This window comes from Capra hircus, chromosome 19 (assembly GCF_001704415.2).
Source record: "Capra hircus breed San Clemente chromosome 19, ASM170441v1, whole genome shotgun sequence".
In the NCBI taxonomy this organism is placed as follows: Eukaryota; Metazoa; Chordata; class Mammalia; order Artiodactyla; family Bovidae; genus Capra; species Capra hircus.
Genome location: NC_030826.1, coordinates 54,815,873 through 54,842,530, shown reverse-complemented (window position 1 = coordinate 54,842,530; position 26,658 = coordinate 54,815,873). Strand labels below are relative to the sequence as shown.

The following is a 26,658-nucleotide window of genomic DNA, read 5'->3' as shown; positions in this document are numbered from 1 at the left end:
GAGCAAGACAAACGGACACCTTCCCAGATGAGAACCCGACCTTCTATCCTTATCATAGGATCCCCCCCAACCCCACCCCCCAGTGCCACAGACACTGGCCCAAGTTGGCTGCAGGGCTGCCCACACAGTGGGGCCTCGAACTGGGTTCCCGAGGCTGCAGGACAGCCCAGCTGTGGCTGCAGCCCAGGTCAGTGCTGAGAAGAGGTGAGGGAGGTGCAGAACCTGAGACCCCAGGCCTGGGGCTGCCAAGGGCGCTAGGGAACGGGATGGGGCTGAGGGAGAAGCAAGGTCCCCAGCGCTCTGCCCACTACCCGTCAGGAACACTGACTGGATCTTTGGGACCGAGATCCAGGACCTCAACCTAAGGTCATCTGCGCTGTACCTTCAGGAAGTATCAAAGAGGAAAGCATATCCCTAACTTATATGGCACAGACTATGAAACTTCTAATTAGAAGAAAAAAATCCGCTTCCTGAGGCTCACTGACCCAAAGCAAACCCCAGAAGGAGAGGAGCACATCTCCCCAAGCACCTCCGGAGCCGACGCTCAGGTCTAACAGACACAGCTGCTCTTCCTCCCACCACTCCCGGCGAGCCACCGGGAAGACAGCGGCCCACTGAGCCCACAGAGCTTCATGCGTCTCATGTTTAAGTCACTTTTATTCCTTGCTGTCCGACCTTGCTTTTGGGAATTCTACTGTTGATGCTGTAATAGAGATAAAAAAGTGACTGAGAAAAAACAAGAGTAAGGAAGGAAACTGACTAAAATATGATGGCATATAAAAATTACAGGTGGGGAAATCCTGTAGGGCCTCTACACTCTTATCAGGCCATCAGACAGACCCGCACTGCCAGGAAGTCAGGAAGCACGTGACAGGACAGGATTTTGCAACAAGGCTCCCAAGGAGAGAGCCGGGGCCAGACGGGAAAGAGGGAGTGTAAAGAACGGGCAGAGCAGCCAGCATCTTTGCCTTTTAATAGAAGATTTGTTTTCATCATTTCTGAGGGTAACATATTTCTTCTAAAAATAGAGCTCTTTGCTTGTTCTGAAACTTCTCAACTTTCGCTCAGAGGTGGAGGGGAATAAGGCTGACTGTAACCCTGGGGTGACGCTGCCAACGTCTCCTCGTCTCAGACCAACTCTTCAAGGGCTCCTGGGTGCTCACAGCAAGGATGAGTTCATTCAAATCCATGGTACTGAAGAAACACGACAAAGCATGCGAGCCCCCGTCCGTGCCAGGTGTGGACCCCACGAAAACAGTCCTGACCGTGGCTCAGATGAGACCAGGTGGCAGGGCCCCTCCCCAGGGAGGACGACACAGGACCCTGCACATGTTTACCAGAAGACAACAGGGCGTCCTCCCAGCACACCGGGTGGGAATGGAAGTGTACACACACACGAGACACAGGAAGGTGGGCCGAGGACGGCACACTCTGCCCTGGGCCGACGCGGACCTGGACTTAATGTCACGGAACCTGCTGGGGTTTTCTCACAACACAGACTGAGAGTCAGACTCTCCCCTCCCTGAGGAAGGGCCTGGTTAGCTCCTGAATCCAAAGATGCCCTTGATGTACCCGGTGAGGCCGCTCTTGGCCTTCTGCTCCAGCTTGTCCTCGAGGGGCGGGAAAGCCACGTGGTTGAGGGCCAGGTCAAAGAACAAAGGCTTGCAGGGGATGGGCTGGAACCCCGGCGGGAAGTGCACCAGGTTGGCTTGCTTGGTGACGAGGGAAGGGTCCAGGCAGAAGGTCTCAAACCGTTCAACCAGGGGCTGGAAGTCAAACCAAAGCAGGAACCCAGAGTTAATCACAGCCCATCGGTGGAACATTCGATCCCCACAAACCTCCTGTGAGGGGCTATTATGTCCTCACTTTATTTATAGCTGAGAGTCACTGAAATCTAGAAGGGCTGAGAGTGGTGGGCTAGAGTGGGATACACGCCTGTTCACTGTCTGAGTCAGAGCCAGAGCTCCCAACCAGAGTGCACAGCAGGTCCCTAACTTTATTTGGGACCATTTACATGACACCTAACTTAACGTAACTTAACCTAACATAACACAGGCAGCTTTCAGGTCCGGAGTAAAAGGAGCGGGGAAGGGAGGGTGTTTCCTGATAAATGAAGGGCCCTCTGCTCTACAGATGAGTACATGCTCCTAGGGAGTCACAAAATCCTGTTTTTTCTTCAAAAGCCACAGCCCACTTACCTTATTGTCCTTGACTTGGGAAGAGGTTTCTGTCTGGTGGGCATCGTTTGTATCTGAAAGTTTCACAGGATTCAGTGAGAACATGGACTTAACGCAACAGGCTTGAATGATACCTATCACCCGCCTGGATCCTAAACCCCAGGGGTAAAGGCAGCCCATCTGTGGGGAGTCAGCCCTCTCCAACCCAAGGCAGACAAGTCGTGCCGATAACAGACCACACACCCAGAACCAGCGTGCTCAGCCCAGTGTGGCCGGCATGGCTCCCTGGACAGGCAGGGGGACCGCATGCCAGGGTTCCTCCAGATTCTTCCACATAACCTGATGCCTCACGGGGGCAGAGGAAATGGCAGGAAAAACTAAAATCTCACGGATGAACCGAAACAACTCCTTTCAGTCTTACACCAGTGGTGCAGGGGGTGGGAGAGAAGAGGGGCAGCAGAGAAGGGGAGTCTGGGGACACAGGCCGGAGGGAAGAGGCGCGCGGCTCACCCAGGATCGCGGCTGCCTGCAGGGAGCACTTCTCCGACCTCACTTGTGTGATGAGCTCCTGCACGTCCGGCAGGTCCTGTGACAGTGAGGAAGACATGGACCCGTGAGCCGGGGCCAGGCCAGAGAGGTGCACCAAACTAACCCGAGCTAAGTAACCCGACTGGTGTTTTCACGGATTTCAGGTAATTTAAACATTTTCCCTATTAAAAAAAGCAAAACATAGAAACTAGCCCGTTTCAAGGCGAGAAATCTATGCCATGTCTTAAGTAATACTGCCTGAAAATAATAATAACGACAAAGATAACATTAACACACTTATCATACACCAAATGGATTATGTGCCAGGCACTGCCCTAAGCAATCCACACAATTGTCAATTTCATCTTCATGATAATCCTGGGACAGTCTGTACCTGCATTTTACAGGTGAGAAGACAAAGCACAGAGAGGCCAAAGAACGTGTCCAGTCACGTCCCCGGCGGCCACAGGGCGGGACCCAGAGCCTGGCCGCCTGGCTCGAGGACCTCAGCCCCTACTCACAGCCCTTCTCTTGCCTCAGCTTCTCACTTGGCAGAATCTGGAATGATCGGTCAGGTCTGGATACTGCTGCACCCCTCACGCCTGCTTCCTCTTAGTTCCCCCCTAACCTAACCCCTGGCATGTTAGGGCAGACGGGCTTTCGTGAAACCCTTCTTACTTCTCTCCGGAGACAGACCGTCCACGCTGGTTTGTCCCCACATTCCAATAACACCCCACCCGACCATGCTGCCACACTGGTCACCCCTCCCACTGCCCACGCCCGCCTTCCACCTACTCCTATTTCGCCTCCTTCTTGTATTCGGAGGTGGGTCCTATGCAAGTCTTGTGGCTGCAGCAAAACCACAAGCTCTCTGAAGGCAGAAACCAAAGTTTTCTCTACGGCTGAGCCCAGGGCTGTTCCAGGTAGACACTCCCACACTGGCTGTAACGTTGGTAACAGTAACCTCAACCCCGCTTTTCTGAATAGTTTCTACTTGTAAAATATACATGGGTCCCCTGAACCACTGCTTTAAGAATCTCTGTAACCTCACAGCAGTCCATAAGCTTAAAAATCTAGCTGTCATTCAAAAATCAGTAAAATATACCAGATGGCATGTAAGCTTTGACATATACCCTATCACATGGCAGTCTAGCTAAAGTAAAATACACTTTTAGACTCCATAGACCTGTGCCCTGGCCTGAGAATCTGCATTTCTAGCAAACTCCCAAATGCTGCTGCTGCTGGTGGTCCCCACACCCTCGTGTGGAGAGGCTTCACCAGCGGTTCTCCACTTCTGCAGAGTAGAATCACTGAAGGGCTTAAAAAAGCCCCAGTGCAAAAAAGTAAATAAATATAAAAACCCAAATTCTCACCCCACACCAATTAGAGCCAGACATCCACCTTGGAAGCAGTTCCCACACAGAGCCGAGCCTGAGAACAGTGCTCTGGGGCTGTACACCGGGTGAAGGCCGTCTCTCTTAGTACTTGAGTCCTCTTCGGGCTGGAACGCTGCCACGAGTTACACCCACAGCTCCCAGGCACTCGGGCGCACCACATCCCAAGGCTGACCAAGCAGGACCCGCCTGAGAAGGCATCACAGCCTCACGGCCAACTGCTCAGGGCTTAGAAACAGGCGAGGCCACTGGCTTACCTTGAGGCTGTTCTTGAAGGCTCCGGCGTCGGAATTCACTTCATCCGCGTATTTCAGGACCCTATCATACAGGACAAGGGCTTCACTCCACTTCTTCACCAGCACGTAGGACTGAGCAATGAAGAAACACCTGATGGGGAAGGAAAGAGCCACAGTATTCTTAAGCAACAATCACCCAAGATCAAGGCTTTCCTTGCTGTTTAGGCTAAATAAATTGTCGAGTCTTTTAACGTCAGGCTCACTCCCTGGGGTGGGAGAATTCACCATCCTCACTGTTTCAGTTTGCCAGGCTAACCTGCAGACTCCTCCTTGAAATTGGAGCTGACTTGACAGTGTAGGTCCAAAGCTGACCCACTGTCTTTTACTTGCTGCTAACTCTGCAAAAAAGCTGTAATTCCCAAAAGGCCCAGGAAGGAAGATGAAGACAGGTAGGAAGGAGGGACGTTGTCCAGCTGCAAATGCTACCTACACCACCCACACATCTAGGTCATAACCGCTCATGTCTTTCAAAAACCAAAACCCAACCTTCCAGGGACATGCTCCCAAAGCTTCTAGAACCTTCCAATGGTTGAGGGGAGCCCTGCCCATCCCAGGGGAACTTACCTGTAAGCCTTGTAGACCAGAGTTTTGAGGCCTATCTCTTTCTGGAAGGCTCTATCCTCCTCTAAGCCAGGAAGCTGGAGCAATTCCACCAAATTCTGCACAACAGATGTAACAGGAAAACTCATGAAGAGGGGGACCCACACTGAGTGTTTGACAGAAGATTTGGAAGGACAGACGTGGGCAGAAAGAGCGAGCCTGGGCTTCAGATAACGGGGACGTCTGTGACGAGTGACTCAGCCGCAGCCACACCTGACATCACCTCCGCCCTCCTGACCCTGAGAGCCCACGTGGCCTCTTTTTCTCAGTCACGATTCACCTTCTTCAGAGGCTCCCTAGACCCTCTCAGCTGGAGGGGATCCCTCTGGTTCTGAACTCTCATTTCAGATGGGCCCCTTGTGTGGCGCCTACACAGACACCTTGACTGTGGGGAGGGGGTCTCAAACTCCCTCACCGATGAGCTCCTGGGGGGCCAAGGCAGCGTGGCCTCAGGTCCCAGGACACGTCAAGGCAAGTGGGCGACCAGCCTGCACAGCAAGTGCTTAGTGATGAATACCGGGGGGTTTACCCATGTCTACATATCCACACAGGCTTCCCTGGGGCTCAGTGATAAAGCACCTGCCTGCCGATGCAGGAGACATGGGCTCAATCCTTGGGCTGGGAAGATCCCCTGGAGAAGGGAATGGCAACCCACTCCAGTATTCTGTCCATGGGAAATCCCATGGACAGAGGAGCCTGGTGAGCTATAATCCACAGGGTCACTAAAGAGTCAGACATGACTAAGACTCTAAACAACAACAAAACACATCAACATGTCTGGATATCAGGTTCATGGACAGCTGAACTGGTATGAAAACAAGAACTTCTGTCTTTTACCGAGTCATCAACAGCTCCTGGCTATCACAACCCTTTTGCTATGTCATTTTGTAGCCCACCCACGCACAGGACAGGCTTTCCCGACCCTCCGGGGTCACCTGCAGAATGATGTCATAAAGCCGGATCAGGTCCTGGGGCCGAGGGGCGCGCTTGCTGTCATCGTCCGGCTGCTGCTGCAGCAGGGCTTTCTGCAGCCCCTTAGCCATGTTCTCGTTCCGCTTGATCGCTGTTGACAGCTTGATGTAAGTCAGGTAGCTAGAATGGACCACATGTCAGCTCAGGTGATGCTCAGGGAGGCGGATGTGCTAGGAAGAGCACTGGACCACAAGCTGGGCCGCCCTGGGGAGCTGCGAGGGCGAGGGCGTGTCGCCCGGCAGGGCTGGGAGGCCTGGCCCTCAGCCTCCACGGACCTTCGACTGGCTGCTGTTCTGGTGGCAAACTCGCAGGGGACCCGCATGAGACCTTATGACAAAATTTGATTTTAACTTGAATTATATCTTCTGTATCTTTAGAGAGTTACCAATTTCAGAGGACACTGCTGGTCCTTAAGACGAGAGATGGGTAGCAAGCTAGTTCCTGAAATAAGGACTAAACAAATAAAACAGTATCGGAAGTGAGAGAGCTTGTGTAGGAGTCAGGTGGAAGGCCGGAGGGGTCAGGGCGAAGAGCAGGAGTAGGGCTGGTGAGAAGGCCGTAGGAGACGGTGGTAGCAAGTGCTAAAGGCCCAAATCAACAAGTAGCAACGTACACATGTCACTTAGACACATGGAGGTGAATACCAAAAGAATTTGTTAAAGAATTAAAACTGGCGCTGTCAGGCTTGTGGGAACTTAGTTCCTGACCATGGACTGAACCTGTGCCCCCTTCATTGAAAGTGTAGAGTCCTAACCATTGGGCCACCAGGGATCCTCAAAAGTGGCTGCATCTGAGAAGTCATGAGATGGGCTTTCCTAGAGCTCTGCAGAAAAATCAGACTCTCAAAACAAATAACTGTTATTCACCGAGTAGAACAGGAATCTAGATACATTTTTATTAAGATACCAGAGCTTTATTAAAATACAAGAGCTACTAGATTCCTGACTTTAATCTATCCCAAAGCTGGCCTCTGGTCCTAACTGCTCACTGTCCCTATACCAGCTACATGTGGAGGTGGGAAGACAGATCCCAGGGCGAGGGGGCTTCACAATGTGGAAGTGTCCTGAGCCCCGCTGAAGCTCTCGGTCTTTCAAGGCTAGGAGGCTGACAACTGCCTTTGCCTCTTTGCGGCTGTTAACTACCAATACGTCCCCTAACCTCCTAAAGCCTTGTTTCTCATGGGCTTGTTGAAACAGAAGGGAGATAAGGACTGTTCCTGCTAGTATTCTGTGCATCTGAACCGTAAGGCAGTCAATGCGACATAATACCAAATTCTCTAAGAATGGAGATTAAGGCAGAGAGAGGAGTTCTTTTTGGGTTTGTTTTTATTAAAATGGCTGGGGGGCAGGGGTTGGAAATGACTGAAAATATTGCCAGGTTCACTAAAAAGTTGTAAGCAGTGACTAAGACATTAAAATTTTCAAGGTCACATGGAAAGAGCACCTAGGGAGAAGTGGAATTTTATTTCTCCCAGGAAGTTTGAAAAATGTCACTCTTCCTTCCTCCTCTTCTCTGTGAAACAAAATGACCTATCTTTTAAAAACTTAAACTTGACAAGGCAATTTGAAAATGGGTATGAAAGAGCAAAGGGATAAAACAATCAAGATGTGCCCGAAAAAAAAAAAAAGAAAAAAGATGTGCCCGAGGAAAAAGCTGGTGGGGTGGGGGGTCAACGTGCTGGACCAGACACCAAGACTGGGGATGAAGTCACAGTAAATCACAGCGCTGGCGTCCGTGCAGACAGAGGAGCAGAGTCCAGAAAGCCAGCGTGCAGGGAGTGCGGGACGTCCGCCTGCGTGCCAGCGGGGAAGGACACCCCAGCCCATAAACCGCACGCGGCAACAATCCGTCACCCTCATGGACAAAGGTGACGCGGATCCTTACCGCACTCAAAAATAAACTCTAGATGGAATTAAAGTTGGGTTGAACTTGAACTTAAATGTGGACAGGACAACGTAAGCCATTCAGAACGCAGAGGAGGGTCACTCTAGGAGCCTGGCGCTCCTACGAGGAGAGCGATGAGCTCTAGAAGAGGGGCAGGAATCAGCAAGGGGGCCACAGGGAACTCCAAAGTTATCGGTTACATTCTAGTTCTTCTGTTGTACAAAAACGGGAAATTATACGGACATTAGAATAATATACACATGCAAATCTCATATGCAAAAATGAGCACAGATGCATTCATATTTGAATATGTATCAGTAAATTATAATGTACATAAACTGCGCATACTCTTGTTCCAATGACACATCATGCGAGGTTAAAAAGCAAAAGTGTCACATCTCTTACCTGTGCAGGTACTGAAGGTTGGACACCTTCCCCGACTCCACGTCTAGGGTGTAATCTCTCTGCTTCTGCAGAATGTAGGAAGGTAGAGATTAAATGGCTGATTACGTCCTTGGCTCTGACCACCTCATTCAATGGTGTGGACCTCAAAGTGCCCTGGGACACAGGCACAGACTACGAAGTTGAGGTCCTCAAATATCAGAGAACTCCTGGGCTTTTCTGGAACGACAAGGTCACTCAGTTTCCACTGACAAAGAAAAACCAGACGTGAACGAGAATTCAGAGTAACGGCCGGGAAGGCCTCCTGGCCACTGTGTCCAGTGTTCAGACTCAAAGCATTAAGGCAGACAGTCCTCAGGCCACGGCTCCGTTTTAGGACCTGTGTCTTAGACCCAAGGTCTATGCCTCGTGCCGTCAGCTCTTGCCTTCCTGGTTGACTGAAGAATGGCTCCTAAAGGGAGGAACCTGTGAAGACGTGACCTTACACGGTAGGAGGCCTTACAGATGTGGAGAAGTTTAGGATCTCTTGATTAGCCTGGACAGAGAAATCAGGGAACTTCTCTACGAGTGCAGGCATAATAAAGTTCATCAGTGGCAGGTGGGATGGACGAAGGGAGAGGGGAATCACACAGGGAGAACAGACAGGCTTTCTGGCAACAGGGAAGAAGGACAAAAACGGTTCTGAGGTTTCCAGCCTAGATGCCTGAATGAATCACAGCGATATTATTAGAAAAAGGGAGCACTGGAGAAATCCACCTGGAGATATGGATTTGAGACCAGAGGCTCAACAGATAAAACATGAAGCCATTAGGAGAAGCAGGACAGAGGGAAAGAGTTTCTCAATTTGGTGGAGCCCAGAGGAGGCTTCTCTTGTTGGTCAGCCAATCGCCACATCTAAACACAACGGTGGCTAAGAGTCCCTGCTCTGGGAATGTGACACACAGAGCAGAGAGGACCTCAGCTCAGAGCAAGAGCCGGGGACTCAGCTGAGAGTCCTACCTGATCTGACTTGAGCTCTTCCCGCACGGCCTGGATGGCGTCCCGACACTCACTGAGCATGGATTCAAACAGACGCTCCTTGGTTTCTTCACTCTCAGCCTAAACAAAGGCAGAAGGTGGCGAAAGAGTTTCTTTTAGAGTAAGTCATGGTATTCTGATGGAGGAGGAAATGATAGTGCTTTGATTCCTCCTGTTAGACACGAATACACACATCCAACCAAAAAACAGCCTGGATCAGAGAGCATTTCAACTGTTAATATTCTTTATCATATACAATTTTTCTTATGGTTTTATTCGTTAATTTGAACGGAAATGAGAAGCGTGTATATATAGATGTAAAGTGAACATACTGAAAAAACATCGAGACCACTGATCTAAACCGTCAACCAACAGAGGCTTTCATCTTTCCTCTATCATAGAACTTTCTACTCTTTTCCTTCAATGCCTCTACCTGTGCTCAGGACCAGCACCTGGCATTTCAGGGGAGCCTTATGGACTAGATTTGGGGCACTGCCACCTCACTCTGAAGCACAGCACAAGTTTCTTTCCCTTGCAAATGTAACCCAACAGAGTTGTAGATACTGGATTTCTTCTAAGTCCCAGGTAGGTGAGTGGGTGAGTGACATTACTAATGACATTACTAATAACCAAAGATATATTTCTCTCCTAAATGCCATATGAGGTTTTCCTGCATATAGGAGTTATTCCATACGGCTATGCTGAGAACATCTCAGGGCAGATGAAGCTGACAAGCATTTAATAAGTCTCTGCAAAGCACAGGGCGTTGCCCCTGTGTCAGCCAACCGGGATAAGGCAAAAGGTGATTCATTAACTGAATACCTGCCAAACCACATTATCATCCTAAGGAATCTGACTAAGCAGGTAGGAATGGACAAAAAGCAGAAAGGAGATGAACTTGTGTTACTGGCAGACCCACTCTGACATTAGAACATCAACATTCCCATGATTATATTTGACTTTCCACAGAAACTAACGTCCAATCTGATCTCTTGACACTCAACTGACCTCCAGAAAAGCTCAAAAGAAAACCCAGTACTGCCCACTCCTTTAAGATATGGTTGGGAGGGGCCTTCAGAAAAACCTTTTCTTCTCTTAAGAGCTCTCATGTTTTTCCTAGCTTCCAGTGTGAGGAAGAAAAAAAAAAAAAAATTTCCTTGTAAATTACCCAATATAAATCAAACATACTTTTCTATTTATAAGTTATTTGACTTTCTTGTTGTTCAGTAACCGAGGAACAAATCAGGGGCATGGCTATTCTATAAATTTATAGAGGCAAACCCAGACACCACTAACACACTGCAGGCTACAGCAGGGCTGTCCACCAGCACTTTCTGTGACGGTGGCGTCCCCCGCGTGCTCCAGTGTGGGCATCAGCTACAGGTGGCTGCTGAGCACCCGCAAGTCTAATCAGCGTAAACAGCCATACGTGTGCAGGTGGCTAAGGAACCAGACAGCCCGGCTCTGGAGAAACACACTTCACACCAAACACTGTTAAGGACCTCAAGTCTGCAAGATTCTCTCTAATCGTTTAATCAAACTAGCCAAGTTTTTCAAAGTACAAATCCTGTGGACCGGGGCAGCTGCAGAATTGACAACTGGAATAAGATATGAAACAGCCCTGGACCAGCCACACACACACACACACACCAGAGCCACGTCGTGAGCAGGCAAGTGAGCTCTAGCACCAGCCTGGCATCGTGCAATCCAGCAAACATGCCACCGACACCCTTTTAAGACCAGTGGGGTTCAGCAGTTGGGGCAGTGAGTGCTTAAGTAGAAGTAAAGAGCCATTTGGTTTTACCAGCTATGTGGGACCTGCCTCCTTTCCTAGGGAAGGAATGGCTCAAGTAAAAAAAAATTAATATGATGCAAAAATGCAATACCTCTTTACTGCTAGGTATTACCTTCACTCCCTTTGAATAAAGACACTGCATCAAGGTACTGAAGAGCAGCAAACCTCCCTCCCCTCTGCTTCCAGAAAATTCTTTGTTCCCCTGGGATCTTACAAAGGTCTTAAACCACAATGAAGGGAAAGGCCGATCTGGATCACAGGCCGTCAGTCGGCTGTGTTCGTACACAGCCACACTGCACAGGGACAGAGACCACTCATCTCTGGAGCAGAACCTCTCACGGTTCTCCCTGGGCTGGGCAAAACGTCCACAGAGGAAGCCTGAAACACATTTTGCTACTTACACTCTTATTCTGTAAACCTATCTTGGAGGCAAAGGTAATCCTGAAGGGACAGTGGAACAAGAAACACCTCTCCACGGGTATGCAGAGGGAGGGTTCCTCAGAGCCCACATGCAGGTGGCTCAGGTCTGCCACAAAACCAACAAGAACCGCTTCTGCACACACGGGCCAACTCCCTGCAGAAGAATTTGTGGCCGGCCTAGATCTCCCGGGTGGACCCGTGACAGGGAGAAACCCGTAGCCCAGAAGTAACGCATTACTCAGTCCTAATAAACAAGTTTGAGATCAATTTTTATAAAACTTCAAACACTCTCAGAAGTGCTTTTCCACAGCCCCAAGGCACGTCTCAAGGCTGAGGAAAACCAGCTGTGTGTGTCCTGAGGCAAGACCCTCAGCTCTTAAAGACAGAGCTCCCAGACTGTTTTCACTTGTCTACTTGGTGTGACAGAGACAGCAAGGTGAGCCCAACCACATTCTCCACCACACCCGCAGGAGAACCAAGGGAATGGGAGGCCGCCTCCCTTGGCACAGTGAGGTCTAGGAAAAAACAAACAGAAATCGAGTAAAGAAGGACACAAACCTCACATAAAAATATAAGAATCATCAAACCTATAGACATTTTTAACCTGTCCCCAACCCCAGCTGCGTGACATCCTCAAATTACCACTAAGACAATTCAGGTGTGATCAAGTATTAACAAAGCAAAATAAAAACAAAAGAGAAAGTAAGACAATATTAAAGACGTGAAGACCTAAAGCTTGGCTAAAGAAAAGGCGGCTGCCGCAGCTGGATTTTGGCAGTTGATTAAGCCTCAGCTCCAGTCTTTGCAGTTTAGTATTATCTCCTTGAATTATTTCTTTCTTCTTGCTTTTCAGTAAACTGCTGTTTTAGTATTTAAAGGTCATAAAAACCTCTACAAGCAACCAAGAAGCGGGGGGCTACCAGATTCCTCCAACCCAGTTGCCAGAGGGTGGAAAACACCAACAGCAGCAGGGTCAGGACACACTGCAGTGGGAAGCCCCGTCTCCTGGGCAGAGAAAGCTCCATACAATAAGCAGAGCTGGCAAATCAGCTGCCAAGTTCACCAGTGAGCAAGCAGTTCTGGAGATTAGCCCCAAATAGCCAAAGGGCCTTTCCCATGCATAATAACCCAGGGTTCATTCAATTCAGTACACAGTTCATCAGCCACAGAGCTATGCCTGAAACCTAAGGGTTTAACCAAACTTCCTTTGACACCGTACTTAAATTATTTTCTTACTGGCTTGACCTGGTGTATGTGTGATGCAGCATTATCAGGCATGTAGCTGTTTTTAAGGTTAAAACCTTAATGGGATTCCTGGGATTAATACACATTTTGTTTGTTCAACCAAATTATTTAAAGGTCTTGGATATTCAAGCGATCCTAGTTCACCGTAAGATCCTTAAAGACCACAATTAACTGTATTCACCACAACCAGCACATTAACCAGGCACTTAACAGAAGATAACACTACAGATTCTACGAACACTAAAATGATAAGAGGATTTATAAACTGTCAATAAAACCAACAATTTACATGAAATTAATACATTAATTAATGTGAGTACTAGTAATACATTAATACATACATACATTAAAAATATAAAATCCAAACTGACACAAGATGAAACAGAAAATCTGAATAGCCCTCCAACTCATAAAGGAATTATATATTTTTTAAAACAGGCAAAAAAAAAGATTATAAAAATCTTCCCACAAAGAAAACTCCAGGCCCAATAGTATCACTAGTGAATTATAACGACCATTTAAGGAGAAAGCAAAAAGTTACATACTCTTTCAGAAAGCAGAGGAGGGAACATCCCCAAACTTGTTTTACAAGGGATGTATAACCCTGACACCAACCCTAAAAAAATCCACCTGCCATTATCTGTATAAAGAAGGGCTTTTAAAAAGAATATATTTAACACCATAAACACGCACACTGAAGGCGAGGTGGGAACACACAACTAACAGCAGCTTTGATGAGATGACCGACTGTGAGAATCTTTATCTAGTCAAGGCTGGAATCATGTCACTGCCTTTTCTTGCCAATATTACCAAAATGTCGGCCAATCTTGAACTTTTTTTTTTTTAGTATTTACTTATTTGGCTGCATCAGGTTTTAGTTTGGGCATGCGGGATCTTTCACTGCGGCACCCCAATCTCTAGTGGTGTGTGAGCTTAGCTGCTCTGCAGTGTCCGGGATCCCAGTTCCCCAAGGACTGAGCTGGTATTCCCTGCACTGCAAGGCAGACTCCCAAGCACTGTACCACTAGGGAATTTCTTTGAACTGCTTTGTAAGGGGGACTATAACCTGGAGATCGAGAAGTCAGCCCTTCACCTACACTAAAACCCGAGTTTGAGAGTAATCCTTTTATATGCGCACAAAGCTCAACTAGTCACCCGCGATTGAAGTGATCTTCAATTTTAAAGGCAACGGCTTCATGTGCAATTGTGAAATGTTTTTCACCTGGTCTAATTTAGCCCAATCTGAATTACTTTATGAATAAGGCAAAAATACCTCCCCCATTTAGATCTTATTCTCTATTTGTAAAAAAAGGCAAAAGAAAGATAAATTCAGATAAAACATGCCTGTATCTTCTCCTCCCACGTGGGAAACCCCTACCTCAGTAACCTTCTGAAGTGGAGAGGATTCTCCTGTGAAGGACTACTTTTTTCCATTAAGATCTCCATTAAAATTCAACTTTTTCAGTCAGAGGCCCAGGACCCTGCTTTTCTGTTAAGTGAACTTACATTTAGCTTTTCACCAAAACCACATAAAACGATCCTGTTACTAACCTTTCTGATGAATCTAAGGCTATGTGGAAAATTTCAAGGAACACGAGCTTTGGAATCAAAAGGGTATGGTTTTAAACGCAGGCACTCCCTTCTATCAGACATATGGTTAAGGACAGGTGACAGCTTTCCCATCTGTAAAATGAGTATCACCCACCTCACAGGGTGAAGAGAGAAACACACGAGAGCATTAAGCAGTATATCCAGGATATAAAGGAGGATCATTACACTCCCTGCTTGTCTCTGTGGTATCTGTCCAGGTGACTACCACGTAATAAAAAATTTGGTGAAATAATTTGTCAGAACATGAAAAATCCTTACAACGTGCTAGTAAAAAAAAAAACAACGTGAAATTGGGTCTCAGTCTAACAAAAAAGTTATATCTTGCAAACACGAAGGGCTTGAAACATATTTTCCTTTTCGTACAATGCAGTATCAGTGAAGGTATATGGGAAGTCAGCCTGTAGGCTGATCTCTTATAAACACTTCTATTGTATAAATGGTAAGCATGAATAGCTTTTAAAGTTACTTACTAAATCTCCCTATTCTATCCAGAATTCCTACCTGATTGTCACTGATGCCTGGCACACAGCTGTGGCAGCTCTCTTCTTCCAGTATGTATCACTTTGACGAGAAAACCAGCTGCATAATCTAAATGGTTGCTATCAGCCCTAGTCAAGAAGAGAGACCTCTATACTGTTAAGTGCCAATGAAATACTTTCAGAAAAAGTTTAGACTTTGAGATGAATGAAAACTCAACTTTTGGGTACTGTTCTAACCTTCGGTCCTGTAAGCAAACAAAGGGGGAGGTGAGGGGCCATATGCAATACAGACAAAAGGCGCAAAGAAATCCTTCAGTTGTTGAAAGCTGCCCCCAACCAAAGGAGCCGCTTTGGAACAAGTCACCGAAAGGCCTGGATGCTTAACAACCCATCAGCACAACTAGCAAAGCGCCTCACACACATATCCCTCTGGGGACAGCAGCCAGCTGTGAAGTCTCATGAAATGCCACTGGTCCCTGCTGAGGCTGGAGACATAGGGAGTAGCGTGGTCTTTTTTTCAGATGTTCTTCACCTAATACAGAGAAGGAGCTCTAAAAAACGCCTCCATCACTGTCTACTCCATACAAACCAGGATCACCAGAATCTCTTCTCTTCTGGAACGCATTTGGTTGTTCACACCCACAATTAGGTAATAATTATGTCAGCAGGAGCATCGGGCAGTACGGCTCTGCATGAATACCACATAACCACCACACGTACAACAAGCTGATCAGGTTCAGCCAGGCTGTCTTTTAAGGACCCGGGGACAAGAGGTGACCCTTCAGGGCTGGAAGGTGAGGATGAAGTCAGCGAGACACGAGACGTAACAGCCGTGCTGCTGCACCACCTGCTGGGCCAAATGTCACCCCTGACTTGAAGCAGCCCTCTGCTGCTCCCATTTTCACTGAAGGCTGTCACTGTCAACAGGAAAACTCCCCGATAAACTCAGCTTTCAAAAGAATTCAAGAGCATGCATCTTGAGATGGTTACCCAAATCCTAATCAGCAACAAAATATCGTGTCTTAAACACACAAGGACAACGGGCAGACACACCTGAGAGAACAGAACAGGCCCAGCTCCGTACCTGGACGATGGCGGCCTCGTTGTCGGCCAAACCCAGTAAAAAGATCCTCACTTTGTCGATCTTCACAGGAACCGTCCTGCCCCTCCATTCCACTTCACTCATGGTGGCTGCCTGCTTGGCTCGCGTCTGAGTGATCAATGCCTAGAAAATAGTTACAAAATGTTAAAGCTTCAACCGTGGATGTGAGTGATTAGGTGAAGCTCACTGGAAACTATCGTTTGTCTCTTCCTGCAACTAACATATTACATATCCTTGGGCCAGGGAACTAAAATCCCACAAGCTACAAGGCACAGCAAAAAAAAAAAAAAAATTAAGTGACAAAAACTTTTCATTAAAAATATAAATATGCATATATTAACAGCAATTATCCCTGGATGAGGGGATTGTGTGTTACTTCTTTTATTGGACATTTTTTCAAACCGAAGACTTTTCACAGCATGTGCATACTAGATTACCTCCAATTTTTCAGCCAGGAGACCCTCAGTGCCCCCAGACCTCAATCTCATCTGCATGAGTTCATTGATAGCTGACTGGTCCCCTGAGAAAAGAGAGAGAGATTGAGAGGAAAACCCTCAAGTGCCTTGGTTGTTTCCTCAAGAACTCTCAGATTCAACTCCAAGCTCTTCCCCATCCACCAGCGCATTTCAATGAATCCTAAGTCCTTTCACAAGGCTCTGGGTGGGCACAGATACGGCAGGGCCAAAACTGAAGCTAGGGAACTGCCTTCTGGATGTCGAGCAGAGCTGACACCGACAACTGTACTCTTTGCATCAACGCAAACCCACACCAAAGATGGACGCGGGGGAAAAGGAGGAAAGTTAAAGCCATCATCCAGGTCCCGCAGGCCGCCTGTCGCTGCCCCGCACAGCCCCGCTCACCAATGTTGTAGGCACAGTAGCGAATGTTGGGCGAGATCTCCTCCACCCGCTGGTTGTACAGCACAGCCTGCTCTTCTGTGAAGGCGCTGGCCAGCTTCTCGTAGATAGTCCTGCCAGGCAAGGAACATCACGGTTCATAGCAGCCTCGCTTTAAGAAAATAAACTCACAAGGAACACAGATCAACTACCAGAACTGGCAAGTTCTGAGGCTAAAAGAGAACAATCCACATTTCTCAAGAGAAGGCAAAAAGAAAGAAACCGTAACAACTTTCACAGAAGCAATCACTGGCTGATCTGCAGCTTCCATGTGACTGTTATCAAAACTGGCCACAGCCTTTGGGCCAGAGGACTTACTTGCATTTATTAAAAGCCTCAATGGCAGCTTTCCACTCTTGATGTTCGAACCGCAGCATTCCTGAGAGGTAAGCCGTGTAAGCCTGTGAGGTGACGGGAAAAGAGACACTGCTTCAATACCCAGGAACCAGGGTACAGCCCAACCTCTACTCGCTTCAAACTCTGATATCAAGAATAGATATTCAGGTTGATTCTAAAAAAATCAAAAAATGTATCTCACTAATAAAATGTGACCCATGGGTAATTTATGATTCATCTACTTCCCAGGAGAGAACTTCAAAATAAAGAAAATGTACTCTCTTTGCTTTACTTAACAACCCGCTTCTGGGCTATACCATTAAGAACAAAATTTTTACTTTGTGAACTTCCCAGATATAAGTTTTTCACATACATATCAAAAGAAGCATGGGCTTTCTTAAAAGTTCGGGCCAATTCTTAAAATCCAGGAACTCAAAAACAAGAGCCAACTTCACCTTTTAAAAGCAAGATTAGGTTTTTTCCTCCCCTGATTACGAACATACAATGGAAGAGACTCTGTTCTGTTTAACTGTATTATTATTATTTTTAAAGTCACATCTCTAATCTCCACAATAAAGCAAAGCTGATGTTATGACACTAACCTGAGCCTCCAACTTGGTCTTGGCATCCACACGATTGCTCTCACACAAGCGTTCCAACTCCTCGGCATGCTTCACAGCTTTGCGTAGGCGAGACAACAAGTGGAACCGTTTTCGGGGTTCGGTGTTGGCTTCCTGTTTGAGCTGCATGGCATAGCTCCAGGCTCTCTCAGCATCCATCAGAACCAGAAGCAAATACCTAAATCAGAGACGGAACAGGCCGACTGAACAGCAAAGGCAAGGAGCGCCAGACTCAGGTATCCTCTGAGAAGTAATCCTCGGCTTCTCAACTTTTCCCTATGCCCTCCTTTGCTTTTCTCCTCAGAGCTGCTCTTCTCACAGCATCAACCATGGTTCCCAAATCAGCATCTCCGGTAGGTTTCTAATTACCTACTAGACATATCTCATTGGAAAAACCTGCTACCACCTCAAACTTGGCAAACCCAGAGTTGGTGGTGTTAGTCGCTCAGTCATGTTTGACTCTGTGACCCCATAGACTGTAGCCCTCCAGGTTCCTCTGTCCATGAGATTTTCCAGGCCAGAATACTGGAGTGGGTAGCCATTCCCTTTCCCAGGGGATCTTCCTGACACAGGGATCGAACCTACGTTTCCTGTGTTGCAGGCAGATTCTTTACCACTGCGCCCCCTGGAAAGCCCTTACTGAAGTATAACTGACTTAAAATTCTGCATTAGTTTCAGGTGCAGGGTATGAGGTATTACTGACTATATTCCCTGTGTTGTGCATTACATCCCCCTGAATCATGACTGGGAATTATTTCATGACTGGAAGTTTTTACCTCTTAATCCCCTTCCCCTCTTTTACTGAATCCTTCCTATTTCCCTTCCCTCTGGCAACCACCAACTTGTTCTCTATGAGTCTGTCTTATTTGTTCAGTTGTTTTTTAGATTGCACATAGACTTGAAAATGCATGGTATTTGTCTTCCTCTAATTTCATTTAACATGATGCTCTCCAAGTTCATCTACGTTGTGGCAAATAGCAAGATTTCATTCCTCTTTATGGCCAGGTCACACATATGTAAATGATCTTGCTTTTAAAAGGTGAAGTTGGCATCTCTTGTTTTTGAGCTCTTGGTTTAAATACAGATATAGAGGGACATCCCTGGTGGTACAATGGTTAAGACTTCACACTCCCAAGGCAGGGGGCCCAGGTTCCATCCCTTATCAGGGACCCAGATCCTGCATGCCACAACTAGTACCTGGTGCAGCCAAGTCAGTCAGTCTGAGATACTGACCCCCAGACTATTAACACACACTGCTTGACAGAGTAATCCTGCCATGTTAACCACCATGTACATACTCAGCAATGAAATACAGAACTCTTAGGTAGTACTTTACATATGGCCAGATTTCACTTGAGATATACTGATTTAAGGCCACAGGACTGGAAAAGGTCAGTTTTCATTCCAATCCCAAAGAAAGGCAATGCCAAAGAAGGCTCAAACTACCGCACAACTGCACTCATCTCACACGCTAGAAAAGTAACGCTCAAAATTCTCCAAGCCAGGCTTCAGCAATACGTGAACCATGAACTTCCAGATGTTCAAGCTGGTTTTAGAAAAGCCAGAGGAACCAGAGATCAAATTGCCAACATCCACTGATCATTGAAAAAGCAAGAGAGTTCCAGAAAAACATCTATTTCTGCTGATTGACTTTACCAAAGCCTTTGACTGTGTGGATCACAATAAACTGTGGAAAATTCTGAGAGAGATGGGAATACCAGACCACCTGACCTGCCTGTTGAAAACTGTATGCAGGTCAGGAAGCAAAAGTTAGAACTGGACAGGGAACAATAGACTGGTTCCAAATCGGGAAAGGAGTACATCAAGGCTGTATATTGTCACCCTGCTTATTTAACTTATATGCAGAGTACATCATGAGAAATGCTGGGCTGGAGGAAGCACAAGCTGGAATCAAGATTGCCAGGAGAATTATCAATAAACTCAGATATGCAGATGACACCACCCTTATGGCAGAAAGTGAAGAGGAGCTAAAGAGCCTCTTGATGAAAGTGAGGGTGAAAAAGTTGGCTTAAAGCTCAACATCCAGAAAACTAAGATCATGGCATCTGGTCCCATCACTTCATGGCAAAGAGATGGGGAAACAGTGCCAGACTTTATATTTTTGGGCTCCAAAATCACTGCAGATGGTGACTGCAGCCATGAAATTAAGAGACGCTTTCTCCTTGGAAGAAAAGTTATGACCAACCTAGACAGCATATTAAAAAGCAGCCAACAAAGGTTTGCCAACAAAGGTCCATCTAGTCAAAGCTATGGTTTTTCCAGTAGTCATGGACGTATACTGAGAGTTGGACTATAAAGAAAGCTGAGCGCCGAAGAACTGATGCTTTTTAACTGTGGTGTTGGAGAAGACTCTTGAGAGACCCTTGGACTACAAGGAGATCCAACCAGTCTATCCTAAAGGAGATCAGTCCTGAGTGTTCATTGGAAGGACTGACGTTGAAGCTGAAATTCCAATACTTTGGCCACCTAATGTGAAGAGCTGACTCATTTGAAAAGACCCTGATGCTAGGAAAGACTGAAGGCAGGAGGAGAAGGGGATGACAGAGGATGAGATGGTGGGATGGCATCACCGACTCAATGGGCATGAGTTGGGTAAACTCCAGGAGCTGGTTCTGGACAGGGAGGCGTGGTATGCTGCAGTCCATGGAGTTGCAAAGAGTCAGACATGACTGAGCGATTGAACGGAAGAGACACTGAAATTTGCATTCCAGAAACCTTACCTAATAACCAATCAGGTTATTAGTCTAATCACTGACTTCAACATTTACCATTCCACCACAGTTATTTCTGAACAAGTTACAGAGTCTCTCTGAGCCTGTTTTCTGTTTGTTTTTTTGGGCCATGCTATGTAGCATGTGGGATCCTAATTTCCTGATCAGGGATTGAACCTGTAGCCCCTGCATTGGGAGTGCAGGGTTTTAACCACTGGACCGCCAGGGAAGTCCCAGTTTCCTCATAATGGAGGAGTAGTAGAAAAGATGCCAATTCCACAGAGCTGCTACAAAAACCACATGAAATAACTCAAGTGTGTGGCACGACATCTGTCACACTGTAAGTGTTCAACAAATGTATTAACAAGATGTACTCAGCACTGAGCAGTCAGTACCTGTTATCAGTCAGAAGATCTTCAGTTACTTTTTTCCCTGTGAATTTGTGTCTGTTCCCCATCTTAAAGTTGAGTGTTTTCCGAAGACGTCTTTGTCTACGCGAACAGTAGCCCCTGTAAGAAACCACAACCCAAAACCATTCAGCTAAGCTGATAGTACTTTCAACAGTAAGTTCTATAATAAGGCAAGGTCAAAAGTTTGGGATATTCTACTTATGGCTGCTATAGATACCACCATCCTCTTGCAAATGTTTACTGAATGGAAACACGCAAGGCGATGACTGGAGTTACAGAACACATGAAGAGACAGAGGACATGGTGCCCACTCTCAAAGAACCACACTCACGCTGGAGAGAGTCATGAAGACAAAACGGCAACCACAAAAGCGAGGCAAACAGCAAATCCAAAGTGACACGAGTAACCTTCCTCTTCTTGCTAACCCCCTTCACTGGAGTGGGCTTTTGGCGGGCTCTGAAACAATGAGTCAGATTCTGATGGATGTAAGAGGGAAGAAGGGGCATCCTGACGGAGACTGGGATGACGAGGAAGGCAAGGAGAAAGGAACTACAAGTGCATCTGAAGAAAAATGAGGTGGACAGGGATGCCACCAAGAAACACGATGAACGTCACCTCTTATGCCAAGCCTCTCTCTTCTGTACTCATGCAGTTTTTAATTCTTACTTCTGCTATAGTTTGAGAATATTATAATCATGTTCTTACATCTCTCACTAATATAAACTCCTTGAGTACAAAGATGATTTTATTTTCAAATTTCTCCCAATGTCTTAGCACAGTGCCTAACATACAGATGGGCAATAAAAGTATTTTGACTAAGCTAGTGTAAAAATACATGCAAAATTTTACCACTCTTACTCAAAACAGCATAAAATTAACAATATAAAATGATATTTAAACAGTAACTTCAACATCTCAGTCTTAAAGCTACCAAGGAATGGGTTATTAAAAAAGTCTGACTGAATTTATGAACTATAGGTTTTTTCCCTCAATTCATAATTATACTTTAATTATCACTTACCCTTTTACATAAAAATCAAATGGAACATACATATTATGGATAGAAATGCAAATTGGTAAAAATTTTCTGGTGATGCATTTATCAAGATCCTTAAAAATGCTCATACTTCCTGAACTGAGAGTCTACTCTTACACTAAGGAAATAATCAGAAATACAGAGAGGAATGATCAGAGATTCACGGGAACAAAATTTTTAAGCCTACAAAACTGGCTACCATATAAATAACCAGCTCAGGGGAAAAGGTAAATAAACTATGGTATGTCTATATAGATATATATCAGGTTATAACACAACTAATAAAAACCACATGTACAGAACATTTTTATAAACATGGAGAATTACTTAATACATAATGTCTGGCAAAAGAGCAGAATACAAAGTTGTATACACAATGTGAGCAAACTTATGGAAAAAAAGCGCAAAGACTAGAAGAAGAAAAATAGTATTTGGTAGGCACACATACACAAATATATTTATGTACTAAAAGAAATATGGACTAAAATGTACATAGTCATTTTTATGTTATATTTTACTACCAAAAAATCTAATTGAAAATCCAACATTAAAAAGATTAATAATAACTAGGAAAACAAAACAAAACAAAATTGGAGTCCAAACAGCCATTCAACTGGAGGATAAAAGCAGACGATGGTTCACCCCTGCAATGGAATACCACTGAGTAATAGGTGAGAGAATCTGGACACGAAAGGCCATGTTCCGGACAAAGCAAAACTACAAGGACAGGAATCCGAACAGCAAATGCCAAGACCTGGGATATAACCCAGATTCTGTAACATGGTTAAATTTAAAAAAAAAAAAATCACAATTCCTTGTTATTTTCGCCTGAAGCTTCCATGTATCTGCAACGTCTTAAGGCAAAGTGGATAAAAAGATTCACTCTTTTTAAATTCGAAAATTAAGTATCTTTTTAAGGATTTGATAGAGGAACTAGACTTTCCAGGTATACTTTCTGGTAAGGCACAGTAGTGAGGGTAGTAACAAAGGCAAACCAAGTCTGAAAAAGCCAGAGATACTATACACCTTGCAAGCGATACTAACCTGTACCTCTGGAAGTCTCCATGCCGTAAACCGTGCTGCTGCTGGGACTCCTTTATAATCTGAAGAACTAGAGTCAAGATTAAGGAAAAGCTTACAGTGCCAAGAATCCAAATAATCCAAAACTTTCATCCATATTCGTACCATTAATCTATTTGTATCAAATTACAGCTCATTAAACATTTCTAAAATGCTTAGTACATTAACTAGTGAAGTCTCTAGTGACCATTTTCAATAGCTACCTTGTCAGAGGACAGGGCTGCTGCTGCTAAGTCGAGTCCGACTCTGTGGGACCCCACAGACAGCAGCCCAACAGGCTCCTCTGTCCCTGGGATTCTCTAGGCGAGGATACTGGAGTGGGTTGCTATTTCCTTCTCCAATGCATGAAAGTGAAAAGTGAAAGTGAAGTCACTCAGTCAAGTCCAACTCTTAGCGACCCCATGGACTGTAGCCTACCAGGCTCCTCCGTCCATGGGATTCTCCAGGCAAGAGCACTGGAGTGGGGTGCCACTGCCTTCTCAGGAGGACAGGGCTAAGCATGTAAAAAACCTGATAGCCTGAACTTTCAGTTACTACTTCAAACTAAAAAAGGAGGGCACCCTTAGTCATTGAAGATTAATGAGACCCAACCATTTAAATCAAGCTGCTGGATTCTGTTGATAAATGCTGACTACATTTGGGGTGGTTCCCAGTGATTTACACCTGGACCTAGTGTTTTTACTCATGATTTACACCTGGACGTAGTGTTTTTACTCATTTAAGCAGATTCAGGTTATAAATGACGTGTACTACTAGTCTATTTGCATAACCTTCTACAACTGCCAAACCTGAATTTCCTTAACAGCTGTGATGCTGTCTGCGCCTATGGCAAGCACATGCCAACCAAACCAGGCCATAGTTTGCATTAAAATACCAGTTTTTCTTTTAAAAGAAAAAGCATTGACCAAATTCTCCTCTTGAAGAATTTTAAAAATATTTTAAGATTATGTCCCAAACTTTGGGAAGTCCAATGACCTTTATCTACCATTTTAGTTTTCTTTTAAAGTTTCCTCAATGCTTCTTTATAGGGATATTTAAAACAGGGAACAATGAAAGGGCTATTTCAACAACTAAAAAGAGACCAGCATGTACAAGATCTGTAGTAAAATCAGAGCAATCTAACATCCATTTGGAAGGATTATCACCAGTTCAAAAAGTAAAACTGCAATCTGCTGAAAAACTTCAGTATGTTAAAAAGTCAAGCTACATGTACTATTTCAGAAATTTGCCTACATTTTCATTTCAAAAAGCCACAAACTAATATCATAAACACTCAACCGTGATACACTCTGATGAAAACTAGAAACCGATTCCTCAACAGCTCATCTGAATGACTCTCGACAAGACAAAATGCCCGAGGCATATTAAGAGTATGTACACAAGTAACAATCTTTGATGATTTATATTCAAAACGGGCAAAAAGCCTTTCCTTGGAACAGTCAACCTTCGCCTCCACTTGCAGAGCATCAAACTGTTCTTTTTACTATGTACTCTCCGACGGCTGTCAGACAGAACTATTAAGCCAAAACGTCGAGACTGCAGTTTCTTTCTCCCCACTTCAGCAGCCCCAGGTGCCAAGTTCATCAGAGTGGCCAGTGTCAGACCCACCACCAGCCCCCTCAAACTGGGCAACTGCGGGGAAACTGCCGAAAACTGCCCCATTTTCTGGTGCCGACTGAAAGAAGAGAACGTTCCCCAGCGCAGAGGGCAGAGGAGATGCGAAGAAAAGTCAGTCGAAGAGCAGACCCTGGAACTGTTAAGTGCCCAGGAAGTAGGGGCGAGAGCAAGTGCACCCCTCGGCCTCTCCTGCCCAGGATGAGGCGGCCCCACCGCCTCTCCCGCGCGCCGGCTCGCCAGATCGACACGTAGTCATTGCCGAGTTAGGCCCGACTACTGTAGGATACTCTCCAAACTCAGGCTATCCCCGAATTCTTTGTGTGCCTTCGACCCAGCCGAAGGCCGCTCGTTTTCCTTATTTTCCTCTCCTCCAGCACTGCGACCACCACCGCTCCCGCCGCTGCCCCCGCCGCTACTACCGCCGCTGCCGCCGCCTCCAGGAACCTGCTTCTCAGCAGCCATCTTGCCCATGCGCCGCAGAGCAGGACGGGATAGAGGAGGCGAGACGACACGGGTGGCAGAGAGCCCGGCCGGCTCGGACTGGCTGACGGGATAGCGGCGGACTCCGCCGCCGACAGCCCTGCCCGCAGGCAACGGCCACTTGTGGTAGCGCACCTGCGCGTGGATGCCGATTCTGGGTCTGCAGCGGTGGCGGGATTAGGGCTGGGGACCCTGGAGGGGCGAGGACGCGGTAGCTGTTAAGGTCTCCTGGAGGCAGTCTTCCTTGGATGGAGGACCCGGCCCCGCCTCCTGCATCCCTGCGCGGGAGACCCCGTTGGATAAGATCTTTGCATCCCGGAGTGTCTTCCTTCCCGGAAACCTGGGAGATAGGATTCCCACCCTAAGGAAGGAAACACCCCGCCTGGAAGGGGACCGCCTCTGTCTGCGCCGTCCTCTGGAGCCGGCCTTAATGCAGGAACTCTCAGATGCATGGGGATCTGTGCCCTTCTTTGGACTTCGGGGCGCGCTCGAGTAGTTCGAGCAGAGAGAAGTGTTGAAGCGTGGAAGACTATGAACCTTTGCTCTTCAATATGGCACTGCGAGCTCTAATTCTGGCTCTGTCGTTATGACTGGGAGATACGGGCAAATAGCTTAATCTCTCTAAACCTTTCTTCGCTCATCTGTCAATGTGTGAAAGTGGTGCAGTCGTGTCCGACTCTTGGCGACCGTATAGATTGTAGCCTGCCAGGCTTCTCTGTCCATGGAATTCTCCAGGCCAGAATACTGGAGTGGGTTGCCATTCCTTTCTCCAGGGGATCTTCCTGACCCAGGGATCGAATCTGGGTCTCCTGCATTGCAGACGGATTGTTTACCGTCTAAGCCTGCAGGTGATAGGCACTAATCATTAGGGAAATACAAATCAAAACCACCATGAGCCATCACCTCACATCCATTAGAAGGGCCACTATTTTTTAAATAACAGTACTAGAAGATAAACATGTATTGGTGACGACATGGAGAAATTGTAAGCACTGCACTTTTGGTGCAAACATGAAGTGGTACATCCACAGTGGAAGACAGTGTGGCAGCTTTTGAGAAAATTAAAAGAATTACCATCTGCTCCAGCGATTCCACTTCTGGGTATATGCCCCAAAGAACTCAAGGCAGAACTCAAGGCAGAACTCAAGGCCTTGAGATATTTGTATACCCACGTTTATACCAGCATTATTAACAATAGCCAACAGATGGAAGAAACTCGGTGGTCCTCAAGGAATAAACAAAATATGGTCTAATAATGGGATATTATTCAGCCTTAAAAATGAAGGAAATTCTGACACTGCTACAACATGATTGAAATTTGAAAATAATTGTGCTAAGTAAGCCAGTCACCAAAAGACAGACATGGTAGGATTCCACTTTATATGAGGTATGTAGTGTAGTGAAATTCATAGAAAGTAGAATGGTGGTTGCCAGGGGCTGGAGGAAAGGGAAATGGTGAGATAGTGTTTAACGTGTATAGAGTCTCAGTTTTGCAAGATCAAAAAGTTCTGGAGATTAGTTGCACACCA

At 46.3% G+C, this 26,658-nt stretch overlaps 1 protein-coding gene across 1 annotated transcript; it reads right to left on the bottom strand.

Moving 5' to 3' along the window:
- SRP68 (signal recognition particle 68) lies at positions 959-25,141 on the bottom strand. The gene is made up of 16 exons (XM_005694119.3): positions 24,937-25,141; positions 22,997-23,063; positions 20,902-21,015; positions 17,757-17,952; positions 17,137-17,219; positions 16,783-16,892; positions 16,360-16,442; positions 15,905-16,045; positions 9,253-9,351; positions 8,257-8,321; positions 5,931-6,087; positions 4,960-5,054; positions 4,357-4,486; positions 2,688-2,763; positions 2,199-2,251; positions 959-1,766 (listed from the first exon to the last, which is right to left on the bottom strand). The coding sequence occupies exons 1-16, from the start codon at positions 25,118-25,120 to the stop codon at positions 1,539-1,541; spliced, it is 1,881 nt and encodes a 626-aa protein (XP_005694176.2). The 5' UTR covers positions 25,121-25,141; the 3' UTR covers positions 959-1,538.